The 15628-nt window shown below is 31.3% G+C and overlaps 1 protein-coding gene and 1 long non-coding RNA gene across 3 annotated transcripts; one reads left to right on the top strand and one right to left on the bottom strand.

The window, feature by feature from the left end:
* The first annotated feature begins 111 nt into the window (after positions 1–111).
* Positions 112–3075, top strand: LOC108482856 (uncharacterized). 2 transcript variants are annotated; one of them, XR_008286180.1, is made up of 5 exons: positions 112–394; positions 1411–1484; positions 1835–1886; positions 2017–2103; positions 2736–3075. It is a non-coding gene; the product is annotated as an uncharacterized LOC108482856 (long non-coding RNA). The 2 variants fall into 2 exon arrangements; XR_001870964.2 differs by lacking the exon at positions 112–394 and adding an exon at positions 1013–1208.
* Positions 3076–5111: 2036 nt separating this feature from the next.
* LOC108482853 (gibberellin 2-beta-dioxygenase 1-like) lies at positions 5112–6912 on the bottom strand. Its single transcript, XM_017785939.2, has 3 exons — positions 6456–6912; positions 6003–6366; positions 5112–5561 (listed from the first exon to the last, which is right to left on the bottom strand). Exons 1-3 carry the CDS (start codon positions 6833–6835, stop codon positions 5310–5312), a joined length of 996 nt encoding a protein of 331 aa, XP_017641428.1. The 5' UTR covers positions 6836–6912; the 3' UTR covers positions 5112–5309.
* Positions 6913–15628: the final 8716 nt, after the last annotated feature.

The raw sequence follows: 15628 nt of genomic DNA, 5'->3' as shown, positions 1-15628 counted from the left end.
ATATGAGAAATGTTGTTTCTTGCAATAATAAACCCAATACTCAATGACCATAAATTCATATAGGCTTCGTTTGGTAACCTGAAAAAGCTTTTCCATAAAAGCTTTTTCAGGCTTTTTTGATGTTTGGTGGGCTGAAAATGATTTTCTAAAGTAAAATATTTTACAAACATGGGAAAAGTAAGTATTTTTTTAAGGAAAATGTCTTACCCTTTTGAATTCGGTAAGACATTTTTCGGGAAATGACACCTTCTTCTCCCCTTTCCCCTTCACCTTCACCTTCCCCTTCCCCTTGGGTTGCAAATTAGTTTGGTCAAGGACCTTTTCCGGTTCTTCGTCATCTCCTTCTCCTTCTTCCGTTTTTCATTTCTTTTCTGTTCTTCATCTTCTCTTCCAGGTAAAAGTCCAGCATTGTATGTGGCCTTTGATGATGTTTGTGGGCTTGAACTCTTAATGATTTCTCCATTCTTGCATCCTTGATGGTCATTTTGCTATTCACAGGCCATTTATATTTTCTTGCTTTCTTCTTAATTCTCATATTGGCTTTCTTCTGAATATTCATGTGATTATCTAGATTTTTACCTTTAGCTTTTCTTGAAGTTTTTAATTTTAGCCTTTAAAAAAGTTGTCTTTTAATTTTAGCCTTTAAAAAAGTTGTCTGTCTTTCATGTTGAATGATTGGCTCTATATACAAAGATTTTGGATTTGCTCATAATGATCAAATTATATCTGGTCTTGTTTCTACTTTTCCAGTCATTCTAGATACAATTTTTAAATATTGGATCTTTCGTTATTTAACTCGTGTATCTCTGTCACTTGTAGTTATTTATCATTCAATGAATGACTGAAAAATGATTCACGGATTCAATTAGAATCTTTCTTACTTTCGAGATAAGCAAAGCATGCAAAGTCGTACTTACTTTACTCTTTCTACCCATCAGGAGAATACAATTTCTCCTCTGTTTCAGTCATTTTTTTTCCTTTGTTTCTTAAGGATTTTTCTTCTTTCACAATTATACCTGTCTAGCGACATGCTGCATTTAACCATCTTTGAGGAAACTTATCTTTCAAGAGCCATTTGACATTAGTTTGATATTTTCACAAGGTTCCTGTTTGTGTTTCTTTGGAAACAGTATGCCTGCAATGTTGTCCTTATTCCTTCCTAGAAAACCCACCAATCGAATGCTCTGCTGCACAACTATTGCATTTGTGTGAGTGCTAACTTGTGTATTTTCATTTGTTGTTTCTTGAGATCATAGCTAAATGTGTTTTGTCTTTAATATTGGAATTTGGAGTAATCCTTTTATTAAACTCTCTTCATGCATGTCGCAGTCTAAACATGGTTGAGGCACTGATATTACATATCATTCTTATGGAGACAAATGATTTTTTTTTTTATTAATTATTTTCCAGGCTTCTGATTCTATGGAGTATGGTGAGAATCTTGTCGGCTTGAAGGTAAAGGTCTGGTGGCCCAAAGACCGTGAGTAAGTATATATATTATTCAATTGTTGCAGAAGTGATCCTCTGAAGTAGAAACCATGAATTTTTTTTGTTTATATCTTTTTTTTATGCGTATGCACGTGCGGGCATTTATCTAATGTGTGATTGTGCTTATATATGTTGGAGCCCCCTTCCTTCAAATTTTAATGTCAACGAATTAAAGTTGCTTAGCCTTGAAGCTTATTATCATTATATAAGCTCTTTTTCCCTTGTTTTCTCACACTTGGATCTTTTATTTGCTGCAAGAAAAAAAATTTGATAAATGTAGACTGTTCTCTTTCAAAGGTGGAATGTCTTCTAATTTCTTTCTCCCATTATGAATTTTGTTTTGCAGGTTTTATTAAGGTTTTATTCATTCATTTGATTCCGCTAAGAAGAAGCACAAGGTGACACGTTTAATGAGTAGAAATTCATTTTAGTGTTTTCTTTTCCTTAGTATGTTACTGGAAGTTTTTCCTCTGACCATTCATGCTAGAATGTATTAAATTATTTTCTTCAATTTTCATTTGTTTATAGGTGCACTATAATGACGGTGATGAAGAAATTTTAAATCTTAAGAGAGAAAAATGGGCTGTGATTGAAGACGAGTCAAGGTCAGATGAGGTGGGCAGTCCATAAGCAATTGATTTTTTATTTGTTCATGTACAAGTTATAATTCAGATCGTGACACTCCTATTGTTTTGCATTAATTTCTTCTATATTGTTTGATTAAAATAAGAGTCTCTAATAATGTAAGGCTAAAGTCATTATAACTTAAAATTTTTTACAATGCTTGAAATTGTTGTTTATTGTTGCTCCATTTTATGGATCGTTAGGTGATAGTTGGTCCTTTGGCGATATAATAAAATGCATGTCTGAGTGAATTCACTAGCTAAATGTTTTATGATCAATGCTGGAAACTTTTGCTTCTGAATATGCTTGCAGTGGGAATTTTTGTTGTTAAGACTCTTGTGACTTCTTTTATGACTCTTCAACAGTTTGATTTGATATTGCTAACATGCTTATTTGAAGCTATGAATTTATTCTACATTATCTTTGTTATTTGCTTTGCTTATGCCCTTGAATCTGAATTTTGGACACCCGGATATTATTTTCAATGTCATTGAATAGTCATTTCAACACTCTACTTTTTTATATCTTTTCTTTTTAAGAATATATAGGTTCTATTGATGTCTAACATACCATAACCATAATTCTCCTTAATGCACTAAAAGGAATATGCACTACTTTGTTAGTATGCAAGGTACAAGATGTTGTTGAACTTTGGCCTGCAATGCAATAGCAAACCAACATGCAGACCAGCATCCAAGTTGAACCAGAGAAGCAGTAGCATTTTGTTTATTTTGTTCATTTGTAACTTGATTTAGTTCCAATGTAATTTATACTTAAAGTTAGTAGGAGTAGTTGTTGATTTATGTTTGATGTTATGACTGGTATGTTAGCTACATTTTGTGTGTAAGCTAAGCTTTAGTCATGTATTAGTGGGAGCAGTTACACATTAGGTAACTGGCATATTTCATTGTAACATAAATGCTTCTCAAGTCAACGAAAAAGATCTGATTTTTGGAGATCAAATTCAGTTTTCTTCTTGTTCAAACTTCTTTGCATTCATTTTTTTTTTTCTCCTTAGTAAACTAACACATGTAATCCGGACTACTTATGTATATGGCATATTGGTTATTCAAGTAATGAAGTTAATCTTTACATTATCCAGGTTACTTGCTTCTGTTTTCTTCCTCTACTGTCAAAACCCCAACAGATGTGATTTTCAGATCTTCCCTGAGATTTGCTGGCTCACACTCTGTGCACACGGTTTTCAGTTGGGCCGCCCTGGAAGCAGTCCCGGTTTCTGCTTCTTCCTTTTATTAATGGTCCCATCCCTTTTTACTTTTAATCATTTTCTTTAAATATATACACAAATATTAACTATTTTTAATAATTACAAAATATGCATCTCAATTATATTTTTAATTCAATATTAACAATCTAATCTCATTGATTAAAATAAATTTAAAAAAGAAAAATAATTATTTTTATTATTCGATTTTAATGGAATTAAATGGACCAACAATTTCCATGGTCAATCTATATTCTATAGTATATTCCATGGTGTTTTATTGAGTTTTTTACCCCAATATTATAAAAAAAAATTATATACGAAATGAGTTGTCAGCTAGATTGATTACGAAAATGGCATAAATTTTGAGGTCACGCATACTTGACACGTGCAACACAATTTTTTAATATTAATTTTTTTCGTTTAAAAAAATTATTATTATATTATTATTTTTTTTAAATATTTAAAATAATATATGGGTAAAAATACAGGTTTTATACGGGTGGGAAATACCCAAAAACGGGTCGTGCCTGTCAGGTAGGCACGACTAGTCGCGCCTGACAGGTAGGCGCAACTGCCACGTCAGCTCCCCCTGCTCTCTTTTTTTTTTTTCCCGAATTGCCCTTGTGTTGCATATTTTCGTAAAATATTTATTCTTTTTTAGCAGGATTTCCAATACCCTGTATAATATGTTGATGTGCCTAAATTTTTTGTAATTTAGCTGACAACCTATTTAGATATATAATTTTTTTGATTTAAAAATTTTATTTAAAAAACTCCTCTTACTCGGCCTCGTAAGAAACTTTAAATATAAATTTTATAGTTTTAGCGAAGATTTAAATATAAATTTAAATATTTTTAATAAAAATAAAATGTGCATGACATATTATACGAGGTATTGGAAATCCTGCTAAAAAAGAACAAATATTTTACGAAAATGTGCAACACAAGGGCAATTCAGGAAAGAAGAAAAAAAGAGAGTAGGGGAGTTGACATGGCAGTGCGCAACCTGTCAGGCGCGACTAGTCGCACCTACTTGACAGGCTCGACCCGTTTCGGGTATTTTTCACCCGTATAAAACCCATATTTTTACCTATATATTATATTAAATATTTTAAAAAATAATAATAATATAATAAATTTTTTAAACAAAAAAAAATTTAATATTAAAAAATTGTGTTGCGCCAGTCAAATAGGCGCGACCCCAAAATTTATACCATTTTCATAATTAATCTAGTTGACAACACATTTTCGTGTATAATTTTTTTTTATAATATTAGGGTAAAAAACCTATTTTATTTAAGTTCTTTAATAGGATCTAGCAAGACGGTACATTTTGACCACTACAATTCCTTTTATAATTGAAGTAAAATTGACTGTTTATTTAAAGAAAAAAATCTGTTTGATGCCAATTGTAGTTCAAACTTGTAGCAACAATCTCTGGTAATGGTTTTATAGGGAATTACATAAAAAATGTAGTATAATTTGACCACCCAAATTTGGATATAGTTACGTATTTAATTATTATTTTTCATTTGTCAATTGAATCTTACCTTAATTAGTATGAGTGTTGTTATCAATATAGGAAAACGTAGGTTCGAATACCTGAAATACATTATCTTCTAATTTATAAGTTGGAAAAGAGTTATGAATCATTTTAGACATTATATAAAAAAAAACTCTAACTCAACTCGTAAATAATAAGTAACCTGCAAATCCTTGTCGTATTTCGAATTGATAATGTTTCATGCTATATTAAATAGTATCCATGATGGGATGAAAATTTGTACTATATTAACAAGAAGGATAGTTACATTGAGTTGAAACAAAATTAAGAAAAAAAAAAGTACAAAGGAAAAGAGCTACCTAAAGATCACACAAGCCTTTTTGATACTACAAACTTTTTCCTAATCCTATTTTTTATTTGAAGTATAAAAAAAATCTACTCAAAAGTGAAAAAAAAAAAAAGAGATTAAGAAGCAGCAATTTTTTCAAAGTGAATGAGCCTATTATCTGTCAATCTGGAATTATAAGCAGATTTCTTGTACTCGAACCAAGTAAATTCTTTATATAAGCTTTGTTGATCACCTCTCATCAAAGATGGCAAAGGTGCTATTTTCTCACTCAATGGTGGTCCACCAAAATAAATCATTGATAGCCTTGATTTCACACTGTTGGTCACTACCCTATGTTTTACACTTTTAAACCTTCCATTGGTCATTACCTGCAAAAACAAACATCCGTTACAGAAAATTCAAGAACTGACCCAAAGTTTCAAATCTAAATAAAATGATGATCCCAAAAAGTTGATTTCCCTTTGTATTTTTAGGGTTTGGAAGCTTACAGCTAAACTGTATTGTGTAACCAAGAAAGGGAGAAAAAAGAAATTTATTTAAGTGGGGACTGTAATATGTAAGTGAGATATGACAGATATTCAAGTGATGAAAACAATTCAAAAAGAATATTCCAATTAGTTCTTTTTCTTGTAAAAAGAATCCATGAAATAGGGATTTCTTATTTTTCTAGCATGAGTTATGGAGGTAAAAATATTATGGAAGTTTGTATTAATCTTTAGAAATTAATTTTAATAATAGGAATAGATGAAAATTTTAATGCAATCTAATTTTTTATTAATATTTTTAAGGTATTTTTATATTTACCATACCTGTAAGGAGTCACCAACATTGATGAAGAATGAGGTTTGGTCAGGTGGCACTGAAATCCAGCTTCCTTCTCTTAGAGAGATTTGAAGACCAGAAGTGTTGTTAGATCTCAACACTGAGATAATTTGTGGATCAGTGTGTTCACCAAATCCAATCACATCCCCATTGCCATTGCCATTACCACTCAAAGGTTGAACATTAGGGCATGGTGGGTAATGATTCACCCTGAAAACAGAGTCACTCTCTTCATCCATCAACAGCTTGCTCAACACATTCCTGGGTTGTATCTTCAACCCATCAGCCATCATTTCAAGTATCTCACACGCCATTTTCTTTACTGATTTCATATAATTATTCAAAGCCACCCTGAAAAAGAAAAACAATAAATAAAATTGAAACACCCCCCAAAAAAACAAAAAGAATTCCCATTTCTTTTAGTGTTCTGTTTTACAGACCTCAAAGTTTGGAAGCTATGGAGACTGGGGTCTTGATTAGTAGTCAAAAGAAGATACTCAACCCAACCAACATCACCTTGTGTACCAATCCTTTTATGACCATAGCCATAAGGTTGAGTTTGTCCTGTTTTTTGTTTCTCACAAAGTGGTAAACTGAAGAACTTGGTAGCTTCGGATTCCAACACGGAAATGGATTCCATTGGAACCCCATGGTTGATCACCTTGAAGAACCCAAACTCTTCACAAGCTTTGATTATTTGGTGTTTTGAATCAGGTTTTGAGAGGTCTACAAGTGGGATTTGAGTGAACAATGTGGTTGGTTTGTTGTTTTTCAGGTAAGAAGAGAACTGTTCAATTGCTGGTTTTGACACCACCACCATTGTCAGTAGTTTATGTTATTCAATGTGGGGGTATGGATGGATATTGAGATTGATAAGAGGTTTGAATGAAGGGTACATGAACAAAAGGCATTGGGTTTTGCTTGGCTATTTATAGGAATAGAGGAAGTGAGAGTTTTTGGAGATAAGCAACAAATGTTTTATATTTAATTAAAAATATTATTTTATTATTATTTTCTTTTAAAAAATAATAGATAAGATACATTGTTTTTTGACATTTATTTTTACTTCCTAACATGCTTAGGTCGGCCATACGGGCTTCACACGAAAAAAGCAGTCTAGTCAACACCAGTCACCTAATTTTATTACAAAATCCGATTTCGTTTCGTACATCTTATATTCCAATGTGATTGTTAATGTTATTTTGAGGTTTTTAGAGTTTTACAATGTTTTTAAATCGAATCGATAATGAAGTTGGTTAAGTTATGAGTTCGACAGTTTAATTAATTTAATTGATTTAATTAAAAATTTATTAAAAATTTAAGAAAAAGAACATCTGTTCAATCAATTTAATTATTGGTTCAACTAGTCTTTTAGCCAGTTGTTGATCTAACTGGTTCAAAATCCTTTTTTAAAATAATACCTCAGTTAATTTTCGGTCTAACTAGTTCAACAAGCTAGTTTAGTCCGGTTCAAACATCTTTGATTCATACCATGTTTAGATTCTATTTAAGATTCTCTTGAAATAAGTTGAGATAAATTCTGATTATCAATCTGATCATGCTTTATAATTGAATTATTTATGATTGTACTTATAGTCAAGGTTTTTAAAATTGGACAAATGGATGAACTAGTCAAACCATCAATTCAATTGGTTCGTCCTATTTAATTAAATAAATTATTAAAAAATCATAAAATGTAAAAAGATTAGTTCAAGAACCCGATTGAACTGATTCATATTAATTCCTCAGCCAACTGGTTCAATACCCATTTCCCAATTAATACTCTAACCAACTCCCGATTTAACCTGTCAATCCAATCCAATCCAATCCAATCCAATTCAATTCAATTAATCTTTCTTTAACAAAATATTCCTTTTCAATTATTTATAATCAATATTTTAAATTCTTAAATTCTTCATTCACTTAAATTCTTTTATTAAAAGAATCAAATTCCATTTCAATGAACCACATATATGATATCAATTTGTTTCCTTTTAATTTCTTTTCTATATTAAAATATAATGATATTATTGTTGGTAGGTAAATTCATTGAACTTAAGTTATAGGTAAGGAGATAAGTTTATCTTGTATATTCTTTAATCTACTTTTCAAAAATCATGGACTATAATGAAAACATTGCTACAATTTCACTTGTTTATTTTAAAAAGTTGGAGGGTACAATTATATCAGGTTTGATTCTCCATAGGACCTACTTTGTATATAATTGTAAGGGTCTGGTTTGAGAGTATCTAAAGTTCATGGTGTTTGTAAAAACACCTTTAAAAATATGAATATAATTATATTTTAATTAAATTTAAATAAATATAAAATACAATAAAATTGTAGGACTTACTTGTTAATATGTTTTGATATTTTGATTTTAAGATTAAGTATAAAATATACCTAATTAATAAAAACATGTTTTTAATTTAATGATATGATCTTAAATTAATATATGTTTAAAAATTTCACTGAACATAAAAATAAATATCGATTGAGTCTTATCTAAATCTCAATTAATATAGATATTATTGACGAGATATTTTCCGATGAAAAGAGCTGGAAATTCACTTTTGCATATTTATTTTTCTATAAAAAAGGAAATTATTCTTGAAATTCCATCGGAAAATAAATCTATTTTGATGTATATTATCTATGATATTTATATGATATTTCATTTTCATTTCCACTTTTAAATTTCAATTTGTTCATTAACAATTTTTTAAAAATTGTTTTTTTAAGTCATGAATTAATTATGTCGATATTTATTAAAAAATTATCAATATTATTATGTCACGTGTTGCAAATCTAGTTCGAAAAGATAAACAAAATTCACATAATTTATCATTGTGGGGCATGCAACTACAAGCGTCTAGGCCCTTCTAACTTTATTGCAAGGACATCCACATGAATATCGGTATAATGTTATATATAAGGTATTACATTTAATATTTTTGTTTTCTTAATTACTATGATTTAAAAAACCCTGAAATTTAAAATTATTAACCAAAATATGATTACTGAGTTAGTATTATGCTTCATGGACCAAATTATAAAATAAATAATTTATTTTTATTAAGATTATATTAATAATTTAATTATTTTAAAATGAAAAAAAAAAGAAGATTAATTCTAAGTCTAACTCTACTATGAAAACTGAAAAGTTGATTTCTCTATATTAATTTGTTAAAATTTGGTCATCATATTTTACAAAAATTAAAAAATTAGTCCAGATAGATATCATTATTAAACATTTTGTTAAATCACTAGAAATTTCCAATTCCATAATTAGAAAAAAAACTTTATTTACATATTCTCCATTAGAAAATTAGTACATATAAATAATGAAAAAGTTTGCACTAAAGATTTAAATTTTCCTTTAAAAACCTAATTTATAAAACCAAGTGATTCATTTATTCTTCTTGCACAAAATACACTCACAAAAATAATATCTAAAGAACATAATAAATGCCGAAACTCACTCTTTATATAATTCTTATGCAAGTCTTGCATATAAAGCCTTTTTGGACTTGCTAACATTGAGATCAATCATAATGCAATCCCCCAAAGTAGCAACAAAAGTAGCATCAAGAATATCCTCATAAAGTCTAGGATATTTAGAGATATCCAAAATTAATTTTTCAAGTCAATCGATTCAATATACTTAAATTGAAAAATCTGATTTACTCGATTCGATTTAATCTAATTTGCAATAATTTGTTGCTTCAAATGACTGATCTTAAATGGGCCAACACACTTCCAAAATATCATATAAGTTTATGGACCAAATGTTTTTGTTTCAAAAGATTATCAATTCAAAATAAAGCAAGTTATAAAACTTGAGAAGTGCCAAGTGCAGTTGTAACTGTTCTGCATCACTGCTCTCATAATTGCCTCGACACACGTATTTTTATAAGAAACGTTGTGACCTTCAAAACTATCTGGCTTTCTATCTAGTATTTGGGGACGTATATAAACGTTGCTATATGCTATTACAAACACTACTACTCTAGTGAAAAACGCCATAGAAAATCTATTTTGATGTAGTAGCCATACAATTATAAAAGCATAATCAAGCAATTACAAATTAATAGAATCAAATCAATATAAAACAAAATAGATTAAGGTTCAAAATATAATTAAATAAAACACACGTGATAATTGCGTATAGTAAAATTCAAAACTTATGTATGACAATAATCCATGATAAAACTTGAATCTGGATAAATAATACCCAATGCCTAATCTCTTTTAATAGTGTCAAGACATCATTGATAACATTTCATATATTTACATCATCGTGTATGTATAGACAGATAAATAAATAGAAAATATCTACAAACTATTTCTTTTTATTCTTGTATTCAACAACATCCATGTCATAATTAATAATTATTGATACTAATTAATCAGTCATTACAAATTAATAACTTGGCATCTCAAACGTTTAGTTCAATGACAATGTGGATATCTATCTTGAGTATGTGTAGCACTATCTATGTTTGGATGTCAGTTGACTGAAATATAGGTGAAGTGAAAAAAATTACGTTGAGTTCTCCGATTAACATCAATTTAAAGTTTGATATCCAAACAATCCCTACGATCTAATTTGATTGCATAATTGCAGACGGTTTTATTTTTACTTCTTAAATTTTTATCATTTTGTTTCCAATATTTAATAAGAAATCTTCATATTAAAATGTCCAAATATGTTTTCAATTAAGTCCACTAATAACCGTTGAGTCTAGTGGTAAAATATTTTATACTTTTAAGGATAGAATGTAAGTTTAAATTTTAAAGATAACATTATTAAAAAAGTCACGAACTTGAATATGAACTATAAAAGCAGATATAGAGTATAAAAGAAAATCTAAATATTTGTAGTACCATTCATTTAGAATTTATAGTTAAAACGTGTATTCTCATATTTACAAAAACAAGCTTAATTAATAGCAATTCCTTTTTTGAGGAAGGAGGAACTTGTTACTTAAATAGCTAATATTTATACTATTTTTTCTCGAAAAGTCAAAATAGAAACTTCCTTCACGCAAATGTATATACATTTGTGTTGTAGGCCAATTTTGGGCCTTTTACAAATACCCAAAACTCAATTACCAAAATGCCAAACCCATACCCAATACCCTAAACTAACCTACCCTAATCAAAAACCCCTAACCCAATAAGCCCACTAAGCCTAAACAACTAAACCCGAAGCCCAACTACCCTAGCCCAACTACCCCAGCCCATCTGCAACCAAAACCCTAGCCCCCATGTTCGGCTTCCACTCGTTCTGACATCAGACATTAACCCATGCCCTGGCGCCGCAGCTCCCCATGCCACCATCGCCCATGCCCTGCAAAACAACAAACAATAGCAGACAAAAAAGCAGAGAAGAATGGCAAAAATAATAACAAAATATGTAACAAAACAGGCTATAAAAAGCCGAATGGAACACTGTAAACGGCCCCCTTTTTTAGATCTTTGAATACACATACATTTCGAAAAAGTCAGTAGATATAACAAGAATACCAGTCCGAGGTAGACATCAACACAAAAAAACAAAATCAACAAATCAGGAGCTAAAATCAGAACCGATCTAAGGTGATTGTTTTTTTCTAATTTCGTTTTTTGGCCGAATTCATACACATATATTTATCAAAAAAATACAATAAAATAACAGAATAAAAAAAACAAAAAAATCAGAATTTTACCTTTCCGGCCACCGCGTGCGGTGGCAGGCGCTGGAGACGGACGGTGGTCCGACGGCCGTCCGGCGACCGGACCCCTGGCCAGAGTCCCACCGGGGCTCCCTCCCTCTCCCCTTTCTTTTCTCTCCCTTTCTCTCTTTCTTTTTTTTTCTTTCCCACCTCACAAATGATTTTTTTTTCAGATTTTTAGGCTATTTATAGCCAATAAACAATACCGTTTTGGTACCGGATTTAAACACAAAACGACGCTGTTTTGAGGCAAGTCGGGTCGACTGATCCGCTCGAGGTTAGGATCTGCGTGTTTTTCGGAAGGGTCTAATTGCGAATGACCCTTCCGCTTTTAGGCGTTTACAATTTAGTTTATATTTTTTAAAATTGGCCCGTTGATTGTTGCGCTCGCAATTTGGTCCCCTATGATACGCACCGTTTAAATGCGTGGAAAATTGCGCTGTAAGCCCCTATCGTTCAAGCGCATTCAAATAGGTCCTTCCTTTTATTTTTTTTAAAAATTCGCCCCAAAGCTTTGTTTTTAGTTCATTTTTTGTCCTTTTTTCTTATTTATTATTATTATTATTATTAGTATTATTATTATTATTGTTATTATTATTACTATGTATTAGTATCGTTTTTACATGTGAATATTGTATATATTCATATATAATATTATTTTTAATTATTGTATTTTAATATTATTATTATGTTATATATACTTCTTCGTATTTTATTATTATTAGTAGTATTATTATCGTTATTCATATTAGCATATGTGTGTTATTATATATATATACACATTTAATATAGTATTATCTTTTACTATTATATTTATTATTATCCTATTTTCACTGTTATTATTATTATTTTCATCATTATTATACATATATGCATATATCTACGTAATATTATTAATAGGTGTTCTAACATTATTATTATGTATGTATATACATTCTAATATTGTGCATGTGTATGATTCTATTCAATTGTTAGCCTTGTATACTAAATTCATACGTATATTTCTCATGTCACTTCATGTATCCATTTTATTATTATATATGTATATAGGTAATAATTTTATTGAAACCTCGTTTTAACCTTATGCATTATTTGTTTCGTTCCCTTTCATAATATCGTTATATATATTGGTATATATGTTCTTTAGATGCATGTGTTCCTCGATATTTATTTTGTGTACATACGTAAATATTATGAATATATATTTAACATCACTAGTTATATATTTTATTATCTTATACATCTTGCTAATACCATTAATATTTACATATACATATTTTACATATACACTCTTAATTATTTTCATGTGTATATTCATCGTATTCTTTTTGTGTTCTTGTATTCAATACTATATCATATTTAATCTTGCATGCACGGTTATTGTTTTAATATTTTTTGTTATGTTTGTCATCTGCTTAAATATGTATACCTAGTCCTTTCATTTGTTTATTTATTTTCGTATTCGTTTTGTCTTACACGTTTTAAAAATCACGTTTTTATTTCTAAATTAATTTCGATAATCAAAGGCAATATATCGGTTTAATACCAAGTCGACGGTTCCATTGCTATGTTGAGTGAAATTTGTCGGTTCGTGTTTAATCGGTATACCCTTCTCAAAAAAAGGGAAATCAAAAATTGAAAGTTTTCGTGTTTTGAATCGGATCACGATTGAATATTACTTTGAACTCATATTTTGAAAATCAAGACAACACTTGTTTATGAGATACCAATTTTTGGGCGTCGCGAGGTGCTAATACCTTCCTCGCGCAGAACCGACTCGAACCTAATTTTTCTCGGCTTTTAACGTAGACCTTAACTCGGCCTTTTCTCGTTTTTAAAAAGGAAATCTAACAGTGTCCGGTCACACCTCATAAAAAGGATCGGTGGCGACTCCCGGTTTATTTTAAATCAAACTTTAATTTCCAAGTTTTTAATCGCCACAATTAGCGACCGAAGCTAAAGCTAATTTTACGTCATACTATTTGGCGACTCATTGGGGATGAATTTTTGAGAGTCGTGTCTGGAATTAAACACGTTTTGTCAAATTTTCAAATTTCCTTGTTCAAAGTAAACATTTGGTCGTGATCCGAAAATCTCGTTTTCAAAATTCATGCATTTGTATCATGTTGTAAATATTTCTTCTAACTTGCTTATTTGGTTGTTTTTTAGTTTTCAATTTTTATGGTTTTAATTTTTGTTTAGTTTCTTTAAGTAAAACGTAAAGGTTTATGAGTTTTTCCCCACACACCGTGCACTTGCATTTTCGCATAACATGAGCTCTCTACCCGGGCTCCGTCCGTTTAAGTGAAAGTAAACGCTACGCCTTCGTGAGTTAACTCGTCCCTCCGCACAGGCTAGTGAATACTTTCGGGTTACATATGACTTATGCTTTCGTGAGTTAGCTTGTCCCTCCGCATAGGCATAAGTAAATGTAGTCCCTCGAATTGAACTCGTGAGCCTGTGATAGGTTATGACCGAGGCTTCGTGCTGATCTTAGAAAATGATAGTACGAGCAATTCGAGTACCTGTCTAGAACCGAGACTACATATAATGAACCATACGAGCTATCCAATTAGAGCCATGCCGAACCTCTGTCCGCTTATAGTCACCAAAATAAGTACACGGGGAAAATGCCTTTCATTTACACTATTTATGCAAAATAATTGGATCGGGTAGTTTAGTTTATTTTTCAAATTATGTTTGTTGTGTTTACTAACCAAGTTTGTTTGTTTTTATTTTTATCATGCATCATAGGCATCATATTAGGAAGGTGTTGATTAAAAGTTGGTTGCCAAAAAACGGGTTTCTAATGGAGGAGTCAATTACACAAATAACCGAGAAGAATGCCGTGGTTCGGGACTGGTCTCTAAAAACTCAGAGGAACAAGGGGGATAGTCTTGTGGAAAGGTGTGCTGCCAATTTGCCCGAACAAATAACTGTGAACGTTCGCCAAAATAACCTAGAAGATTTGGTTCAAATTTGGAATCGGTGGGATTCGGACACTAGAGACATTTTCTTGAGAGGTATGGAGATATAGCTCACCGATTACCATCCGTAGACGAACAGTTGATTCAAGCCATGGTTGGTTCGGGACCCGACTTATCAATGTTTCACCTTCAATCAAGAAGACATGACTCCGACCATAGAAGAGTATCTTTGCTTTACTCGCATCAACAATGTACAATTGACAAAATATATGTGAAGGAGCCTAAGCCGATGACCTTCAAGAAAAAGTTAGTGAGGCCGCAGACATGACCGATGCATGGGCTGAAAAACAAATGAAGAAGAAGAACGAAACCATTTGTATTCCATGGTCCTCCCTACGAGATTTGACTCGAACCATCCCGACATCTTTGAAAAGGGTAAATTTATTCGCTTTGGCCATTTATGGTGCGGTTATTTTCCCAAAGGTTCTCGGACATCTCGAAGTGGCGATAGTTGATTTCTTGAAAGGTTAAAACAAGGAATCAACCTGTCCCAACCATCCTAGCCGAGACCTTTGGTCCTTGAGTAGTTGTCGAAGAAAAGGGAGGGACGATTTATCGGATCTGTGTGATTACTCAATGTTTGGATTTTGAGTCACTTACGGAAGGTAGAGCGCACTCCATTCCATATGTTTTCTAAAACATTCTCCCGCTAGAAGCTTTCCTCAAGAAAGAATGGTAGAAGGAAGTCACCGAGCAACATTGGGTATCGATCTTCGAGAACCTTCGCAGAGGATATAACATGGAGAGCACCACGGATCCGTCCTTCGTTTTCTTTGTACAAATGTGGAAGCCAAGATTGGGTACCTTTACTTGGGTTATGGGGAGGAGTTGGATATGCTCGCTATTGGTTCAAAGGCAATTTTCTTGCGACAATTCCTCCCAGAATCGGAGGATTAGCACACTCGAGTT

This window comes from Gossypium arboreum, chromosome 1 (assembly GCF_025698485.1).
Source record: "Gossypium arboreum isolate Shixiya-1 chromosome 1, ASM2569848v2, whole genome shotgun sequence".
NCBI lineage: Eukaryota > Viridiplantae > Streptophyta > Magnoliopsida > Malvales > Malvaceae > Gossypium > Gossypium arboreum.
This window is presented reverse-complemented; position numbering and strand designations above follow the sequence as displayed.